The 13,706-nt window shown below is 43.4% G+C and overlaps 1 protein-coding gene across 2 annotated transcripts in view; it reads right to left on the reverse strand.

The window, feature by feature from the left end:
• Positions 1–13,706, reverse strand: part of LOC122555394 (Down syndrome cell adhesion molecule homolog) — a 662,754-nt gene that overhangs the window by 81,200 nt on the left and 567,848 nt on the right. For both annotated transcript variants that reach the window (XM_043701363.1, XM_043701364.1), the window contains exons 21-23: positions 7,712–7,865; positions 4,929–5,046; positions 3,919–4,082 (exon numbers count right to left, since the gene is read on the reverse strand). In XM_043701363.1, coding sequence (XP_043557298.1) covers positions 3,919–4,082; positions 4,929–5,046; positions 7,712–7,865 — 436 coding nt within the window. The remainder of the gene's footprint in view (positions 1–3,918; positions 4,083–4,928; positions 5,047–7,711; positions 7,866–13,706) is intronic.

A 13,706-nucleotide genomic window follows, 5' to 3' on the forward strand; every position in this document is an offset into this window, starting at 1 on the left:
CTTGGCACACCAGCCTCATTCCTGAAGAAGGGCTTATGCCCGAAACGTCGATTTTCCTGCTCCTCGGATGCTGCCTGGCCTGCTGTGTTTTTCCAACACCACATTTTTCAACTAAAAATGTGAGGCTTCCATTTCTAATGTACCAGTTTGATTTCTAATACAACTCCATGTTTTCATTAATAAAAACAGGAAGTGCTGGAGAAACCCAGCAGGTTTGTAGCAGAGAGAAATGTTTCAAGTCTGACATGACTATTCTTCAGGACTAGAGTTTGCAATGATTTCACTGTCACTTTTATTTTAAACTGGCCCCTGGTAAAATACTGAAATCAAGTGGTCAAACTGCTAAGTGTAGAACTTGAACACATTCTCTCAATTATTATTCTAGATTTCTTGATTAACATTAGCACTACACAAATGCCAGGCAATGACCATCAACAACAAAAGAGAATTTAATCACTACCCCAGAACATTCAGTGGCATCAGCACTGCTATGTCCCCACTACTAACACCCTAGGGGTTGCCATTGACCAGAATCTGAACTGGATTAGTCATTGAAGTACTGTGGTTACAAGAGCAAGTCAGAGGCTTTGAATACTCCAGTAAGTAACTCACATCCTGACTCCCCCAAAGCCTGTCCGTCACCTGCAAGGCACAAGTCAGGAGCATGACGGAATACTCTCCACTTGCTTGGATGGGGGCAGCTGTAATAACTCTCAAGAAGCTTGACACCACCATCCAGGCCAAAACAACTCGCTTGACATTACTTCCTCCACTACTGATGCTCAGTAGCAACAGTGTGTACCATATCCAAGATGCCCTGCAGAAAATCATTAAGGCTGATGTGACACCATATTCTAAACCTGCAATCTCTACCATCTAGAATGTCAAGGGCAACAGATACATGGGAACACTCCAGTTTCAAGTTCCCCTGCAAGCCACTCGCCATTCTGAGTTGGAACTATATCACGGTTTCTTCATGTCACTGGGTCAAAATCTTGGAATTCCCTCCCTAACAGCATTGTGAGCCTATCTTAATCACACGGATTGCAACAGTTCAAGAAGGCAGCTCACCATTTCCTTCACATGGGGAACTAAGGATACGCAATAAATTCTGGCCCAGCTAGCAATGCCATGACTGAATACAAAAATACAATAATATTATCAAAGCACACCAGCAACAGAACAGAACATTAATTCCAATCCTTTACACCCTGCAAATTATTGTGACTGTTTACAGTCTTAAATCCCACAAATTAATTTTTGTGCACACGATCTTCCTCTTCTCATATTCTGGACATGGTCTGATTCTGCCTGCACCTTGGTACAGGCAGCAATATTGTTGGCATTTCAATGGGAATGTTGGAGTTAGGCCAACTCTGGGAAAACGTTCTGGGGGAATGTAGGGTCCTGGTACAAACGCCTCACCACCACAGTACTAGCAGGATTCCAGCTGGTGAGAATGATGTGTTCACATGACTCAGTGTCATCTTGCGAGTTACTTACACCAACCTGTGGGTAATTCTATACAGGAGTCCCGAATTTACAAAAGCTTTGTACTTCCAGACGCGATCCCATACGGTGGTGTAAGTTGATGAAGAGTCATCTAGACGAGAAACATTTGCTTGCTCTGTCTCCATGAGTGCTGTCTGACCTGCTGTAATTTCCAGCATTTTTTGTTATCAGTGTAGTTTTAAAGACCTGACATAAAAACAGTTTTTGTACTTATGAGCACTGCTTTACATTGTCTTCCGACTTGCATACAAATTGATTTTAGATTGGCATAGTGGCTCGGCACTTAGCTCTACTGCTTGACAATACCAGGAGCCTGGGTTCGATTCCAGTCTTGGGTGACTGGCTGCGTGGAGTTTGCACATTCTCCTCTTATCTGGCTGGGTTACATCTGTGTGCTCCAGTTTCTTCTCCCACAGTCTAAAGGTTAGGTAAGGTGGATTGGCCATGTTAAACAGCCCTGTTTATGGACATTTAGGCTATGTGGGTTAACTACGGTAAATGTGGGGTGATGGTGATCAGGTGGTTTGCTTTTCGGAGGGTCAATGCAGACTCGATGGGCTGAATGGCCTTTAGCTGCACAGTAAGGATTCCACAAATTTATGCTCCATCCTGTGTGCTAGCCCACATTTTCCATATCCAGCCTCTGCACTCTGCTACACAGTGCATATTCCATAGTCTGCATTATTTGCTATGTTTATACTCCACCCTACATGTTGCACATTATGTCTTGTGAATTCAAGTGTTGCTTCCGTTATTCCCAGCAAATCTTATTATCAAACTCTGACATATTTATGCCTCCACTAATCAACATTTCCAATAGATCTAACCATTAACTTTGATTACCAAATTCTCCCATCACTTACCTGATCTCCAAATATTCTTCTCTGCATTAATTAGATTTTAATATAATAGATATCAATAGGAGAATGTAATGTCAGACCTACTTCACTAGCATCTGACCATTTGCTAAATGTCACTGCAGGCACATTAGTAATTAGGAATAGCATTGACCTTTCACAGAGGTTAACACTGCATGAAAATGCCAGTGTCAATTCTCATTAAATGCTCAGGCATATATCATCTCATTAACAATAGTGGAGTCAAAGGCCTCAAAGGTTTGTTTCCCCAGAGTTCTTCCTTCCTTGGTTTTTAATATCATTACAAGGTGAAGTTTTCAGGTACAGCCCAACTTCTAATCAGCGAATGGGCAATAAACTGAGTTAATATCCAACATAGAACTGTATTGTAAACTAAAGACAAGAAACAACTATTAAACCCATTTGGTCATTGTCTATGTTCCAACCTAGCTTCCTCCCACATTATCTCATCTCACATCTCAGTGAGCAGAGACCCTGATAGCTTGATGGCTACTTCTCTGAGACAGTAGATCCTTCAAAAGACATCTATCAATCTTGCAATCGCAGAGTGCAGGTTGGAATCATATACAATCATCTCATTGTGTGTGTGAAATGCGTGTAATGGCCAAGTGTCCTGAGTCCAAATGCTGGTCATATGCTTCAATGGGTGCAGAGCTGAGACTCCAAGATCGCGCCGGGGTCAAGGATGATGGTATATATCGGGATATACCAGCATGGGGGCATACTTATGTCTAAAGCGAGTAACAAAATTGGGCTAGCATTAGATGAGAGGGGCACAATAAGGGCAAGGTAGATTGTTAACGATATGAGTTTGGGATGATCACATGAGGAAACTTACTTGACCTTGCAGGGAGACACCTTCCATGAAACTCAATGAAAATGACTTTGCCAAATAATATTCAGCTCCATGTTTCTGTAACAGTATCTGGGTGATTGTTTTAGTAAATCTAGACATCTACTCTGCTTCCTTGTAACCTGACCCCTTTCCAAGTTTACAATCCTCAGCTTGTGGCTCCCTGAGTAATGGTCTTGAACAATACTAAAATACGCCTCTTGTTCTACTCTCTCTGCCAAATTGAAAGCTGTGTGGATCAAGTCCAGCCTAGAACCGCCTCTAAGAAACTGGACATGTTTGGGATGAAGAGGAGTCTATTCAGCTACTTGAGGCTACACAGGACTTCAATTAATTCAAGACTGATCTGTATCCATCCTCACTCTACTTGCATTTGTCCATAATCCTTAAAACCATTGCTGAAATTTCTCCTAAAAGGAGACTTCCAATTAAGCTAGACTTCATAGCCTTTCTTATAAGAGAACATTCCTGATATCTGCTGTGAGAGGAAGTCCTTCTTGACATCACACTTAGAAGCTTAGATCTAATCTAAACTTGTACCTTAATAGTGTAGCTCATATTACAGGAATAAAGTCTGAAGACAAAATGTAAAATGGCCATCAACGTGGGTCACCCAACCAAAATAAAATCCAGAATTGCTTCAGAGTAAAAGTAAAAACAATCTAAGACTCCCACCTTGCACCTGTAGATTGAGAAGAATTTCATCTGATCCCCAGTTATTACTTGTCACGCAACTATAGTACCCAGAATCCTCTGCTTTCACAGTGCGGATGACAAAGCTTCCATTGTTAAAGATGCTTCTTCGTCCATCGGTCACTACAGGGCTGGGTGTTCCATTACTAAACCAGAGGAAAGCAGAGGGATTGGTCTGACAGTGTACAATGACAACCAAACGTAGCACAAACTGTGAGACAAAACCTGGTTCAACTCATCGGAGATAACATTCAGGGAGTGCTAAACAGAGCTTCTCTTAGCTGCCTCATCAGTGATTAAACGGGGTGACATGGTGGCTCAGTGGTTAGCTGTCTCATAGTGCCAGTGACCTGAGGTCAATTCCACCCTCGGGCGACTGGCCGTGTGAAGTAAGCATGTTCCTTCCTCAGCAAAAACATGTGCAGGTTATGTGGATTGGCCATGCTATAATGTCCACGGATTGTCAGGCTAGATGGATCAGCTACGGTAAATGCAAGGTTATAGGGATGGAGTGGGTCTGGGTGGGATGCTGTTCGGAGGGGTGGTATGGACTCGATGGGCCAAATGGCCATCTTCCACACTGTAGGGTTTTGTGATTCTGTGAATTTCTCCATTACTCGCTCCCTTCCCAGCACTCACCTGATTGGTCCTGGTGAGTATGATCCCACTCACTTTGATTCTGAGGGCTCCTGCTTGGTTGTAGTCCCAGCAGTGGCCAATGATGCTAGGAATGATGGTTAAATCCAGTCAGGGCACCAAGAAGTGGCCAAGACAGGCTTGCTACCTATCCCCAATCTTTTGAATAGTAGTCAGTGCCTCCGCTGCCTACTAACCAGTCAGTAGGCAGGTTAGTAGTCTTCACGCATGAAGACATGAATTGGCCAGCCCTCATCACCCAGAAATATGCACGTGCTTCACTTGCAGTGGTTACATCCCTAGCTGGCAGTTTTGATGCTGCAGCTTCCTACGCTGGGTACAGACTCTCCAATTACCTGTTCTTCATCCATTTGATTGTAGGGGTTGGGTCTCCAACTGCTTTACAGGGCAACACGATATCCCGCATCCATGGCGTGGTCACGGTGCCACTGAATGTCAGTATCCGGGCTGGTGCTGATAACAATCACAACAGCAAGTTAAAACCTTATCCTGCTTAAAGGAATCAAAGAGTATGGGGGAAAAGCGGGAACAGGGTACTGATTTGAATGGCCATCCATGGTCAGATTGAACAATGGATGCAGGCTTGGAGGGCCGAATGGCCTACACTTGTTCCTATTTCCTAAGCTCCCATATTTTGCATCTTTCATCGAAGTATAGAATGAAAGTTGACGCAGAAGCCATCAGCAACATCCAAGGTAGATGAGGCCCCTCATTAGGGGAATGAGAGCTGACTGAATTGAAATAGAGGGCCGGGTGTCTTAAGGGGTGGAATCTCACAGACTGTCACACTGCTCCTTTCCTGACAAAACAAGAGAGCTCTGCCTTGTTGACAGGAGAGTCTGATCAGGGTCCTTCAAAAATGGAGAGCCATAATTCCATTCTGAAAGGTCGCCATTTGCAATGGCTGGGTGCAAGACAAACCATCTTTCGATTTGTAATAGTAGGCTGCTGCTAGTTTCTCTAATGTATAGGTGAAGTATTTCAGAGATCCACTTTGTCAGCTGCTGTTAAAGGGCCAGTACGAAAGGTGCCAGATGGGTAATGGGATAGGGGACCAGGTAAGTAAGTTGCCAGGTGGATAGGGAGCCAGGAATAGGTTGCAAGGAGGGGACAGTGCTGTGGGTTAGGGTAGCAGGTGAGTAGGATGACAAGGGGATCAGGTGAGTGTTTGAGTGCTTAGAGTAGTTCAGAGTCCGTGAGAGATTTCAGGTCTGAACAATTAGGGGAGGGGTTAGAGAGGGTACTGTCTCAACAGATGACGAGGTGCTGGATCCAGTGGTGGAGTGGGTTGGGGTCCCGGTGGGTGGGTAGTGGAGGGGGGTCGAAGGGGGTCACAGCCTGGCATGGGGACTGGAGTGGGTTACGTGTCAGATTTGGATGGAGAAGGGGCTAGGTCCTAGGACAGGCAAGGGAATTTCGGCTCCACAGTAAGGAAACTTTTCAAGTTGTAGGGGGAATGTGGAAGGTACCGAGGGGATAATCTGTCCCGTGGCATGAGTACCTCATTCAGCAAAAGTTAGGTTCGGGGTGGTTGGGCCAGGAGTGCTTGTATCAGGTCACAGGGTGTCAACTCAGGGTCTGTAGGGTGGCGAGGTGTGAGGGTCAGTGGAAGGTGCAGCTGGGGTATGTGAGTTAAGTTAGGGCTTCAGTTTAACAGTCACTCAGGAGTTGGTTATTTCTGGTGAGGCCATATGGTAGAGCTCAGGAATAAGAAGGATACAGTCACTTTGATGGGATTGTACTACAGGCCTCCAACAGCCAGGGGGAGATAGAGGAACAGATATCTGGACAGATTGTGGAAAAAAAGTAAAAACAACAGGGTTGTTGTGTTGGGTGAGTTTAAATTCCCCTATATTGACCTAAGTCTCCTTTAGTGCCACGGATTTGGATAAGGGGAGTTTGTCATGTGCATCCAGGATGGTTTTTTGAAACAATATGTGGATGGTCCAATAAGGACAAGGGCCTTATTAGACCTGGTACTGGGGAATGAGCCCAGCCAGTTTCAGTGGAGGAGCATTTTGGGAACAGTGACCACAACTCTGTAACGTTTAAGTCACTTCTGGATGAGGATAAAAGTAGTCCTTGAGTGTAAAATGGGGGTGGGTGGGCGGGGAGGGAAGGCTAATTACAACAATATTAGGGATGACAGGAAAAATTGTGAGCTTAGCGTGGTAGGCTAGGTGGGGTTAACCATGGTAAATGCAGGGTTGCGGGAATAGGGTGGGGGGACAAGAATTTGAGTGGGATGCTCTTTGGAGGGTTGGTGCAGACTCAATGGGCCTAATGGCCTCTTTTCGCACTGTAGGGATTCTAAATGCCTGGAATGCGATGCCAGAGGAGGTGATGGAGGCAGATACAATAGCAATGTCTAAGAGGCATCTTGGCAGATACATGGATAGGCAGGGAATATGGACTGTGTAGAGGCAAAAGGATTTTAGTTTAGAAAGGCATCATGTGTCGGCAGGCTTGGTGGGCCAAAGGGCCTGTTCTTGCACTGTACTGTTCTTTGTTAACACTTTCTGAGTAACTGTTGATATAACCAGAGCAGAACCCTCCAAATTCTCCAACTTAAATGGATCTTTGCAGAGGGTTAAATGCACTGGGGAGCTGCACAACAATCTAAAGTACAAAGCTCCTTCCTAATCTGACCTCAAGTGAAGGGCTTGTATTATGCACAGAGGGCCTGTAAAATCCTAAAAATAATGGAAGTAACATATAAAAAAACATCCACCAGGAGGGTAAATCACTTCTTAATTTCTTCTGGGACACAGACCTTCAACTGGTAATTGGGGAAAGATTATTTTTTCTACAATGTACATAATTCAAACATTGGCTAGGCTGGGAAGATCATACTCAGGACAGCAAATTATTATTCTTTCTTAGGAAGTGAGCATCACTGACAAAATCAGTATTTGTTGCCCATCCCTTGAACTGTGTGGCTTGCCAACCCATCCCAGGGCCATTTAAGAGACAGCCATATTGCTGTGGATCTGGAGTCCCACACAGACTAGAGCAGCTACATAAGAAATCCGACTTGTGCAACACAGAACATCACAGTGGGGGACCGACTGCGTCAGATTGAGGTATAAATGTCACCAAAGCCACTCTAGAACATTACCTTTTGCCAGTGGCTCCACAGTAATGATCTCACTGGAGTTCCCTCTCCCTGCTGCAGTGATTGCGACAACCCAGATGCTGTACTGGCGGTTCTGGCTGAGGTTAGGAATGCGGTAATAGAATGAGTCCGGTGAGGCTTCAAATTCACTGATTATCTGGGAAGGAAAACAAAGCCACTTACTGGTGCCTCACAGAAACCGAAGATCAATTAAAGTGTCAACTTTTCACAGAGCTTTGTCAATCAATTGAAAAGATACTGATCTCCAACAATAAGATGCCTCATGCCTGTGACAAGTTTAATTCGGGAGGGCCCCGGTGTGTTGGCAATTGGTAAACCAACATTCTTTTTGCTGTGGAACTTAAAAGTCGGTGGCTGCTGATTCTCATGTTGGCTGAGCCCACACTGTCTGACATGACCCTAAGGTCAGTATGACTGTCAATGACAAGAAACAAACAAAACAAAGATATTTGGTTTAACAAGTTCCATTCCCTGGAAGCAAAGAGCCTGAAGGATTATTTAATAGAAAATTCTAACAAACTTGAAGGGATTTTGGAGCTTCCCTGATACTTATTGCTCTGTGCTTTTAGAAGCTCTCAACTCCCTCTCTATAATTTGCCTCATGTATCTTGCCTCCTTTAGGTTGCTCCTTGAAGACTCATCCTTTGGAGGAAGCTTTCACTTACCTATCCTAATACCTCCTTTACCTGGCTCCACATCTAATTTGGTTTGATCATACTCCTGTGAAACACATGGAAATGTTTTACAATGTCAATGGTATTATAAAGCTAAAAATCACACAACCTTAGGTTATAGTCCAACAGGTTTATTTGGAAGCACAAGATTACCTACAACGTGGAAACAGGCCCTTTGGCCCAACCAGTACACACTGATCCTCCAAAGAGTAACCCACCCAGACCCTAGCTTTCAGAGTGCTGCCCATCAGCTACCTGATGAAAAAGCGGCGCTCCGAAAGCTAGTGCTTCCAATTAACCCTGTTGGACTATATCCTGGTGTTGTGTGATTTTTAACTTTGTCCACCCCAGTCTAACACCGGCTCCTCTGTGTAATGGTATTATAGTGATGGCCACAGTTATTCCACAGTTGAAATTTTGCTGAAATTTTGAAATTCTTTTCTTTCATTTCCTATGAATGTTGGCTGCTGACTTCGAGCACTTAGAGATAAAGATTCCCTTTAGCTGCAATGCGGGAGTGACAATTGGATAGTTCATCATCTGTGACTCTCACAGCAAACCAGTGTACAAATCCAGGCTAGTAACACAAGTACCTGGCACACGTGTATACATACATGCACATACACAGACACACGCACACACACACAAAAAATCTGAAATTAAAAGTATAACAATGACTATGAATCCACTGTCGATTGTTGGAAAAAACCCAACTGGTTCACTAATGTTTTTTAGGGAAGGAAATCTAACATTCTTACCTGGTCTGGCCTACATGTGTCTCCAGATCCACAGCAATGTGATTAACCCTTAATTGCCCTCTGGACAATTAGGGATGGGCAATAAATGCTGACCTAGCCAGCAATGGCTTCATCCAGTGAATGAATTTTAAAAAACACCTCAGTTCACTAGAATACCTTTTTCCACTTGCAGAGACCAGGGGAGAATGGGCTTTTTATTCCTACGTTCTTGTGTATTATTAACAGGGTAAGACACAGAACATATCTGTCTTGTGGCGACTGTACTCACATGGAGTAATTTAATGTAGCAACATACAAGGGTTGATCCTCAATTAATATCAGTGGAACGTTTCTCAAGTGTCTGGTGGGTGGGGTCAGGGGTTTGGGGAGTGAGGGTAAACATTTTACACAAAGTCACGGCATGGTGGTGCAGTGGTTAGCACTGCTGCCTCACAGCACCAGGGTCCCAGGTTCGATTCCAGCCTTGGGCGACTGTCTGTGTGGAGTTTGCACATTCTCCCTGTGTCTGCGTGGGTTTCCTCTGGGTGCTCTGGTTTCCTCCCACAGTCCAAAGATGGGCAGGTCAGGTGAATTGGCCATGCTAAATTGTCCGTCGTGTTAGGGTAGTCAGAGGGAAATGGGTCTGGGTGGGTTGCTCTTCGAAGGGTCGGTGTAGACTGGTTGGGTTGAAGGGCCTGTTTAGATTAGGGAATCTAATCTAAAAAAAAGAGGTGTTTCCTGTTAGTGATTTCTCTATTTCTCAGCCCAGAGTTCTATTTCTCATCCCCTCTTAAGTATTTCCAAACATTTTCTCTTGTTATTGAAGGTGTACTCTGTGCCTGATTGCCTGATTTCAGCAGAACAATAGCTGGTAAGGATGTCAGGAACCCAGTGCTTGACAGAAGACCACCCTGTACAATACTGTCACTATAGAAGCATGTATGAAGAAGACCTCAGTGCTTGAGGATCAGGTTTAAAGTCAGTTCATGTACATCCCTGCTCGGTAACACTGAAAGGAGCCAACCTCACTAAACACTGAGCTCACTAATTTATACCCAGTTAAGCTGCCTACTGCACAGAAGTGAGGACTCTCACACTGTAGGGCAAAGTAGGGCTAAGCTCTTTGTGATGACAATGACTGAATAAAATAAGAGGGGAGAGCATGCTTAATTCTGTGCGATAGTCTTATTGAGCTATTCTAGCAAACCTTACAGGTACATGTGATATTAAACAGTAATACAGAGAAGTATATCAACATAATGTGAAATAGAAGGATGTTGGTGAAAGCTGAAATCAGGTCTCGTGTTATGAAGAAATCTTCCGAATGGGAATCCAACCCACACAAGGTAACTTCAGCTAAGGGATGATGATTCATTCAAGAGTATTCAATGCTGGGGCAGATAGAGTAAGGACAGATGATTTTCCATTCCCTTCCAGAAATTCAAAAGAAGTCAAGGATATTAGTTACTTCAGAATACAGCAATGGTCCGGTCTGACTCACTGCAGAGTAATGCACATTTTCTTCCGCTGATGACAATGAAATAGTTGCTCCTTTTAGATTAACAGAACATCTAAGGAAGGCAAAGGTTAAGAAAACAGTAAATAATTAATCAAAGAGCTTACTAATTTATACTCAGATAAGTGGCATACGACACAAAACTGAGGGCTCTCACTGTAAAATATTCAGGCCTATCTGCTCATGAAGAACTCAGGATTGTTTTACATTACAAAGGATAGGCTCAGGAAACATCCTGTAGCTGTGATTGTGACATGAAGCATATATAGAGTAATCCCCAAGGAAGTGTACAACAACCATTTTCATTTATATAGAGACTTCAATTGAGTAATACTCTCCAAGCTGCTTGAGAGAAATGTTATTATAGACTTATATGACACTGAACAAAATTGGAAAATGTAAGGATAGTCATTTTTTATTCACCCAATTATGTGGATATTGATGTCACCCAGCATTTATTGCCCATCTCCAGTTGCCCTCAAGAAGATAATGGTTATTGTGTAACTTCTGACAGCTAGTACTCTGGATACCTTTAAGAGACATGATATCATCACCATATCATAACATGTAACCCAAGGATATAAAGATCTAAGTTTCCATCTTAACTAGGACCATTTGGTGCATGACATGCTTATGACATGTTTACATCTCTGTGAAGTGCCTATGACTGGAATATACTTCTATACCAAACATCGATTGAATCTTTTATTAAAGTGTTACCCATATTCAGTTCTTATGTTACAGAAGCTAACAACTTTTGCAGTATCAGATGCAAACACCTTTTTGGAGGCAAAAGTGTCCAACATAGTGAAAGATCATGGTGGTAAGGTATAGTGGTCTCAGTTATAAATGAGTCTAAGTTCTTTGTCGCAGACACATGGAAACCCTTCTGAAAATCAGACAGCCGTAGACTTGGAGCTATTGGAAAATAACAGCACTGATTTCTCCCAGTCAAGACCTTCAGATTTAATAGGCAGAAGACAGACCTTGCTTCTGTGTCAGGTACAAGTTCTGTCCAGCTCGAAGCCCTGTCTCTCACAAAGAAAAATCAGCTTGCTTTCCTATTTAAAAATCATAAAATGGTAGTCAAAGGCTCATTTTAAATACAGAGCCCTCTTGATTACACTTACAGCATTTAAACACTAAAATGTATCATGATAACCTAAGGTAGTCTACCTGTGTGCTGAGATTGGTTATTTTCAGCAGTTTTGTTCCCTCAATTTAGCACCAGGAATTAATTCGCAGCATTAGCGCACTCAGTCTCTCTGTTGACAATAAGGAAGATCCAGAAATAATCTGGGAAGTATTCAAAGACCTGCTCAAGGCACTATTCAACTTCAGGTTTAACAGCTTTCAACTTATATCATAGACAGAATCTCCAGGAGTTCAATTTTGTTGCAAGATGCCATAATGACAGGTGAGAGTGTGATTTCTTTGATACTATTGGTGTTTTGCTTGAAGGCAGACTGAGGTAAGTCAACATGGATTCAACACTTTAGGTGCAGCCACCTCTCTTGCTATGGTTAGTAACATGCACCAAATTAACAAGATCTGTCATGGATATTGTTTGTCACACCTACCCAAAATCTATTCACAGCTTTTACAGATCTGCAAAGTATGGGACACACGCAGAAAGTCTAATGCCAAAAGCAAAACCAAGTCCTACATCAAAACACAGGTGGCCAACAAGACAGTACAGCACCTCAACAAGGGCAGCAAGGGAAGTCTCAGGAATATGTACAAATGCAAACACATCACTGAAGTGGAAAATCAAATGCGTGAAAGGCCAATTTTGGAAGATGAAGCTTTCATCCTGTTTTCTCACAAATCATGTCAATGGTATAAGGTGCTGAGAAGCTTTTACGACCATTAACATCATATGTACTGAAAAAATAGGCTTATACACCTTAAAAGCTAAAATCAACACAGTAGCTGATTCCAAGCTATTAACACTATACACTCTGAAATACATATACTTTAGCAAATGGCACTGTATGTTACTACTTACGATAGACAGTCTCACAGCACTTAATAAATCACCAATTCTGTACATTGGGACCATCACAATGCAGTGTCAACACACAAGTTCACTTTGGCGTCCTAAAATCTTCAACCTGGTAGATCCCAAAGGTCTAGTAGTGGAAGGTGTGCTCTATGCACATCTATGCACAGATGTCAGTATGATCAAGATTATGAGATTCAGTCCACACCCACTGTAGTGGACCAGACCAGGCATGACTCAACAAATCAATCAAATTTAATGACACTCGTAAGGTAAGTCTGTTACACTTCTTTCAGAGCCGATGTGAATGGATGTAATCAGGAACTCCATTAAGCATCTCTAAAGTTGCAACAGACCAGTATCCAGGGGATTTCCTGACAACATTAAGGAAGTACCTGAGGACATTTTTTTCTCCACAGCTGCTGACAGACCTGCTGTGTTTCTCCAGCTATTTCTGTTTTGCATATTCTGAAGATTATTTGTTTACTTTAGCCACACAGAAACTAACTTGGTGTATCACGACCAGTCACTTGCAAGAGCAAAAAACATCCAACACCAACACCAGGATACTATGTCCATGTTACATTCGGCACATGTGGGTATTGAATGCACAAGAGGGCTAACATGTGAATCTATGGACTGACCAAGAATAAACGATCAGTCCTCAGCAAAGGACTCACCTTCATCCCCCTCCGTCCACGCATCAATGAATTTAATACATGGCGTGACGTCGAATAATTCTTCCGTTGCCTCCGAGCTTACTTTCACAATCAGGATTCCCGCCCACCTTCCGAGGACCCCTTCGCCAACCTCCAACACACTGCATCCACCTGGACACCCCGCGCTGGCCTATTACCTGCCCTCGACCTCTTCATTTCCAACTGCCGCCGGGACATTAACCGCCTCAACCTGTCGACCCCCCTCCCCCACTCCAACCTCTCACCCTCACAACATGCAGCCCTCCAACCCCTCTGCTCCAATCCTGACCTCACCATCAAGCCAGCGGACAAAGGGGGCGCAGTGGTAGTCTGGCACACTGACCTCTACA

The sequence above is a fragment of the Chiloscyllium plagiosum genome, chromosome 12, assembly GCF_004010195.1.
Source record: "Chiloscyllium plagiosum isolate BGI_BamShark_2017 chromosome 12, ASM401019v2, whole genome shotgun sequence".
Classification (NCBI taxonomy): domain Eukaryota; kingdom Metazoa; phylum Chordata; class Chondrichthyes; order Orectolobiformes; family Hemiscylliidae; genus Chiloscyllium; species Chiloscyllium plagiosum.